The 7225-nt window shown below is 38.0% G+C and overlaps 1 protein-coding gene across 1 annotated transcript; it reads left to right on the top strand.

The window, feature by feature from the left end:
- Positions 1–547: 547 nt before the first annotated feature.
- CLEC3A (C-type lectin domain family 3 member A) lies at positions 548–6410 on the top strand. Its single transcript, XM_068411564.1, has 3 exons — positions 548–662; positions 2791–2871; positions 6019–6410. The coding sequence occupies exons 1-3, from the start codon at positions 548–550 to the stop codon at positions 6408–6410; spliced, it is 588 nt and encodes a 195-aa protein (XP_068267665.1).
- Positions 6411–7225: the final 815 nt, after the last annotated feature.

Below are 7225 nucleotides of genomic sequence, written 5' to 3' on the forward strand. Positions count from 1 at the left end.
AGCTGCAATGTTTGCATTTACTCAGGAGTGAGTAAATTCTTACTTTGTTTCAACGTAAATAAGATCATGATCATTGCCATGACTTCACCAGCTTGGGTCAGAGCTGTGCTGGATGAGCCTGTTGTATTTGTAGAACTCTTTTGGCTACCCCTCCTTGAGGCTGGCATTGCACCAGGTGTTTTTGAGCATTCATCTGCTTTTCCATACATTTTGGCTTCAAAGTTAAAACAGAAGATATGGCGCTTATTAGTAGCAATTGGTGCACTGTTGTGGTGGTACAGCCTCTGTAAAAGGAACCTGTCCCAGCTGAACAAAAAAAAAGGAAATAGGAATTTTAGATGAGATGTGAGAACAAGGGGGTGCCTTATGCTACATCCAGCTTAAGTATTAAACACATTTCGTAAGCAAGGAGTACAGCCAACCCTATCACTACACTTTTATAAAACTGACCTCAGTCAGTCCCTGCTCAGATGTGTCTATGTGACTTGCTCTCAGAGCTGCTAAAAAGAATCTCTTGAAGCTTCTTGTTAAGTACTTCAGAAGAGACATGGCACAAACTGGACTTATGATTTTTCTGCTCATAAGCATACTACTGCTGGATCAGACCATCAGCCAGGCTTCCAAATTCAAAGCCAGGAAGCACAGCAAACGTAGAGTGAAAGGTACTGGGTTCTAACTGGGAGAAGGGATAGAACCTTATAGACTATGCAAGTTCACTATGTACTTAAATAACAGTGCATGAACCAAAAACTAACATTATACAAATGCTTATTAACAAAGGACAGGTGGGTCTGTATTATATGTCTTTAAAATATTTTAATGTGAGTTAGCAAAGCTAAAAATAAGGTAGTAGAATGAGTTACAGAAATAGAGCTGTATAACAATTGTAAATATATTGCTCTGTTATGCCTATTCATCTCTGTCGAGATTATTTAGGACTTGGAGGTACAGCTGAGAGGATTCTGGCTGATCACTCTTAGTTATGTAGTTATATTGACTAGGATCAGAAGAATGGAAATTCATGTACGTATGGTAGAACAGAGCAGAGTAAAATACTCAGTCTCCGAGGGTTATTGTTCAGATTTTTTGCCATTTCCTAATTTTAACAGAATGTCTAATATTTGTGGAATATTACTTTACCTGTGTGACAAGTACTGTGAAATGGCAAGTCAAACTAACGAAAAAGAATTAGCAGAAAGAGATAAAGCACAAATTCCCAGAGCAAAGCTTACAGAGCAAATAAAAAACCTCTGAATGTTGTTTGGAAATGTCTGTGTATTGAATTTAAAGACTTATTTCTAATAAAAGAGGGTCTGATGGAGGTTACACTGATAGCAAATATTTAAACTCCTAGTCAATGAAAAACCGCAGCTTTGATAAAGCCATTGTACAACATGATTACACTGCTCTGGAGCTATACAGTTATATATACTTCCTTCTCCTTTTGAATCTCTATAGTTTTTAGCTTGGTGTCCTAAGTACAGGCTGCTTATACATTTGTCTGTCTACCTTCCACTACTTCTGAACTTGAAACAATTTGGCAGAAGAATGGGGCTCTTGAGGATAAGTCTCCCAATATTTTATGAAATTCAGAGTAAGGGTAAAAAAACAAACAAACAAACAAGCAAACAAACAAAAAGAGATATGCGTTAGTGTCCCACTCTGAAAAGGTCGCACCAGGAGCTCAGCTTGTTCTGCTTTTTGCCTCTTTCAAAGCAGACAGGGGACATGGAGAGGCTACTGTGAACTGGGAATCACAAGGAGGAGCATGGATTGAGGAACTGGGAGTCCTGCCTTGGGGAACCAGGGAGTATGAAGAACAGCTGGGGTTATCCCCACATGCAGTAGGGAATATGGGGAAGAGATGAGCTTTCTGGGGTGCAGCTGGAGGATTAAGTTATGTAACATAGATCTGTAGAACTGTGGTTTTGTTAGTTCTGCTATGTGTGAAAGAGCTTACTTATTCCTCGTGTTCATTACTGTGGCTTCTGGAAGGTCTGGTTACTTCTGCAATCAAATTGTCATCTTGTGCAATGGAAGCATGTATGCTAGTTGCTTGATGGTGGTAGAATATTATTATGATTAAGAAAAAAGAATGGAAAAAAAGACATGAAAATAGAGTTATGTACAAATTAGCTTCTTTTCTTGTCCCAGCATCTTCTTGGTGCTTTTGTGAATGCTACAAAATGGTGATTCAGACTGAATTTGTGTGACTCAAGTCACCAGGCCCTCTCTGTACTGGCAGAGAGAGGAAGGCTCCTCCTGGGGAGGGGAAGTTGCAGCTCAGCAAGCTTGTCTGCATACATTCAGACTATGAAGCTGGATTATATTAGTTGTTCCTCACTGTGTTGAGAGTTATGTGAAACTTTCATACTCAGAAATAACATTTCTTTGAATAAACACAACTTGTGTCCCACTATTATTTTTATGTTATATATATACACCATGGTGTACAGGTTCAAAAGGAAATAGGCAAATTTTGCTGTAGATTAGATACTGGCACACTAAATAACGATTAGCTGCAACAATCCATGGTTTTCAAACAGTTACTAGGATACAGTCCAACTGAAAATGGGATTTAAACTATGAGGGTGAAAGGTAAAGGTGTGTTCTTCCTGGTTTTTATAGGAACGTTACAGGAATTCTTTCTTTAAGGAAAAATCTTTAAAAGAAATTAAACATATCTCAGCAATGCAGAAACCCATATTTTGAAACAGCTTTTAACATATAATTTTTAAAAATTTTTGTGTGTGTGTATCTGTTTATTTCTCTGTATTTCTTTTGTTTAAGAAAAAGATGACCTAAAGACACAGATTGACAAATTGTGGCGAGAAGTAAATGCTCTGAAAGAAATGCAAGCACTTCAGACAGGTAAAGCAGCTTCAACGGCTTCCAAAAGTTATCACTGCCTTTCCTCTCTCCTTCACTCCCATCCTTCTCTCCTTCACTCCCATCCTTCTCTTTAATTGGGATTTGTGTGAGAAATACAGCTCCTTAAGGTCACAGTATGCCATAGCTGTAATGGTGAGACAAATATTGAAGGATACATTCAAGTAAAATCAAGTCTGAACTAATGGCATAGAAGTGATGATTTTTCACTAAGAGCAAGAACTACTTTTGTCTTTGCTGTGCCCAACCCCAAGCTGTGATTTTAGGTATAATCAGACAAAGGCAACACAATGAGGGTTGCTGGGTTTGAGAGTTTGGATGGTCAATGAGTTAGGTCCCCAGCTTTATTATGAACATGGGCTACCTATCAAGGCAAAAATATTCATGGAAAAGTCTGACACTACCCCCAAAAAGACGCTAAAAGGACTGAGCCTTTTTCAAGTGTGCAGTTTGCAACATTCAAATGTGAATGTTGCCATAAAACTTCAAAGTAATACCCACTGTGAGTTCAGAAATATCGAGTATCAATGTGCAGAGTCCTTTAAGTACTTAAATAGCCAGATGGAAATTTCCAAACAAAATAAGAAGGGTAAATACACATGCACCTACTAGACAGTTGTGCTTTTTCACAGCTGTTGACACAAAACTTGGCATTTAAACATGTACAAGAGGACACTACAGAGGAAATTACATCATTCACATGAAACAGAACGTATTTTCCTTAGGGATGGTTATATCTGGGTTGTCCTGTTTTACGTCTTGGGTTACATAGAGCTTTTTGAGCTTTACAAAATATTTTTTTTAAATTTCTTATAAGACGACTTTAGAAGTTTCTTAGAAGACGGAGACTGTGCTAGACAAGTAACTCTTGTTTAAAAGTAATCCTTGTATTGCTTCCAGAAGGAGCTTGAGTGTAAGCATGCAATGGCTTAGAAATGAAACCAGAGCCAGGAGATTTTCTATCCTCAAAACTTATTTTGAGCTATATTCTAAATTCAGAACCCACACTATTCAACTGGATTCCAAATTTGGCAAAGAGAGATCTATCACCCGTCTAGCTCTGACTGCATTTATTAATGGCCTTATGATACTTGAAAAAGGAGCTGCTTTTTTAACTTACGGACATTTCCAAGACACACATTACAATCAGATTTCTTCTTTTGCTCGAATTTCCTAGGTCTCCTTTCTACATACCATGAAATGTTGCCACACGCCATTTAGCAGCACATACTTTCTCCCTAAAGAGGGCCAGTCTCCATCATTGCTGCAGCATTGTTGAAGTAGATAAGGTCTCTCTGATCTTTTCCATGAATACAACTTTGTTAAAGAATTCAACATTTAGCAAATGTGTTCATTACTTTTCTTTGGCCATTAGCAGTTGGACAGGATGAAATTTGAAGGGTAAGGCCTAATATAAAATGATGACCCTGAAAATGCAGCTAAGGAATGCAATAAATACTACAACTGGAAATACTAAAAAACTGAGACATACAGGAGATGGTCCAAAGTGGATTTCCATATCCTGTTGATCAGATACATAATTACTTTTTTTACAAGAACAGATGACAGGAATTAGAAACAGATTATAGAAAACATCAGGACAGAAGATGTTCATATTGTTTCATGACATATTTCTAATACAAGTACAAGATGAGTTTAAGCAATAAATGAAATAATCTGGAAGTAGTCACATGCAGGATTCTAAAAATTATTGTTATAGGAGTTTATTCAAGGCCTTTGCTACCTTCCTCAGCTCAGAAGGAACACTCCTTTGAGGAGGGTTCTCTTCTTGTAAGTATTTTTCTTGGGAGAATCAGTTTTTCACATATCTGCATTAGGATAGCTGGAAAGCAAAATTTAAGGATTCACTCCTGCAAGCCTGCCCACACAGACCTTGGGCTGGAAGAACTCTGACAGCGGTTCTGCAAGGCAATTCCAGTTACAGAGCATATGCCAAATTACTGTTCTAGTACATTTGGACTTTACATCAAGACTTCCCTGGTACATTCCAGTAGAACTAAAAGCAAACAGATTTATAAATGCAAATGTTTAGATTATTGGTTCAAATCGTCATGCAAGCTCAGTAATAACTGTACACTTTTTAAAAGTGCTTATAGATGTAAGTCACTTTGCCTCATTTGAATTTAGAGTTTGAAGGGATAGACTTTGCTGGAAAGACCAGAAATTAAGAAATAAAGGGGCACATGTGTACTCTTCTGCAGTTAGAAATATATTTTTATCAATAATCCAGACAGAGATTTGCATTATGGATTTCAAATCAATGTTTTTCTGTTGAACAGGATACATTTAAAATAGCACTTTTCTGTCCTGCCTTTGTTTGCTGGGAACTAGTCTTTAGTTAATGCATAAAACTTTACTTTTCTTTGGCACTTAAATGTCATAAATATGAAAAGATCTTTAGATCTGTCTCTTTACTGTAAAGCCAAGTGTAGATTTCCTGATGACCAACTCACATCTGCCAGCAATACAAACATCCATACCTCATCCATTCCACCAGTTTTAAAACTGATGAAATAAGGTAAAAATGTGTGAAAGCAGGACTATTTGCTAAAAGAAGACATAAAATACACTGACAACCCAGGCCTGGGTTATATTTTAGCATTCTGAAACAGCAAAATTTAAAAAAATCCTTGAGAGAATTATATTGCTGGAGAGAACCTGAGGCTTGAGATCATGCCTGAGGTTTATCACCATAAACACGGGAAAGATTCTCCAAAGCACTTTATGGTATTACGATCACAGCTATGTCTGTCCTTCCTCTCAAGTGCCTCTTCTCTGAGCAGCTATAAGAGCATGCTCTGCTTTTGACCATCCCTTGTAGTCCAAGGTGCTTTGCAGAGTGCCTGTGAGCAGTCTGTTCAGATTTCCCAAAGGCAGGCTAATATGCTGGCTGCGTACAAGGTCCGACATGAACAGGAGGAATAGCTAGGGAGTCTGATCTTACTGTTACTTTCAGGCCCACTCTGTGGAGGCAAGAGTCTTTCACTTACTGAGGGACTTGCCTGCTTAATTCCCAACATACCTTTAGAAAAATATCATTTTAGGAACCATAATTCAAAGCTATAGGCCAAGCTTTTACTGAACATGCAAACCAATATCTGTTCACAGTCTGTCTTCGTGGGACAAAGGCCCATAAGAAGTGCTACCTCATATCAGAAGGCACCAAACATTTTCATGAAGCCAACGAAGACTGCATAGCCAAGGGAGGGACACTGGCTATCCCAAGGAGTAACGATGAAACAAACATGCTTCGAGATTATGGCAAGAAAAGTATGCCTAGAGTGTCTGAGTTTTGGTTGGGTGTCAATGACATGATAAATGAAGGGAAATTTGTTGATGTCAATGGCATGGCTCTACAGTACTTCAACTGGGATCGCGCCCAACCAAATGGGGGGAAGCGTGAAAACTGCGTCTTTTTTTCTCAGTCATCACAAGGCAAGTGGGTGGATGAAGTCTGCCGTACTGCCAAAAGATATATTTGTGAATTTCTGATCCCATAATCACATATACCGATGACCATGACCATGGTTTGGGTTATTAACATGCAGTTTTGCTTGTTAGTAACCCCTCCCACTTAGACAGTGCTGAGTTAAAAACATCCATTTCCTGCATTGTACTCACTCTTTCCTGAAACAGAATTTTCCTCTATTAATTTATTTTCTATTCAGATGCTAAAAATGTTATGTTTAGTGAGTGCTCTCATTATGTACAGGAATATATATTATGTTTTGACCTACACTGTATCATATTTTGGCATATTATTTCAGCCTGATGTTTGGTTTGCTGGAATTCACCTATTATTGTACTTTGTATCTCCATGGTAGCATAGTATTTACTTGAATTCAGAACTCTAGTGAGTTTATTGAAAGTTTACAAAGATTGCTGTAGGGTGACGTGTGCCAATATAAGGTGTAGAGATCCTTTCAGTTCCATTGCTTAAGAGGGGCTTTGGGATTATGTGAGCTCCTGTGAAAAATGGCCATCGTCCTTAGAGTTTAACAGGATGGATATGTGACCAAGAGTTTTACATATAGGTTAAGAAAGCAAAATGAAACAGAAAAATCTGATGTTGATTTTTAAACTACATTGAGCTAAAAGTGATACACTTCTAGAAAATGGGGGAAGTAGCTGTTCTAAAACATCAGTTGCTTTAAACGTGTTTGCTTCTAAATGTCTCAAGTAAGGTTAAATATTAGATGCCATTTGGAACATTCCCATGGAAGAAACGAACCTGGGACTCAATCATACCTCTGCTATATAATGCCTTAATAAGATGTGCAAAGCCTTCTCTCCTGCAGGATCAGAAAGAGGCTTT

This window comes from Nyctibius grandis, chromosome 12, assembly GCF_013368605.1.
Source record: "Nyctibius grandis isolate bNycGra1 chromosome 12, bNycGra1.pri, whole genome shotgun sequence".
Taxonomy (NCBI): domain Eukaryota; kingdom Metazoa; phylum Chordata; class Aves; order Nyctibiiformes; family Nyctibiidae; genus Nyctibius; species Nyctibius grandis.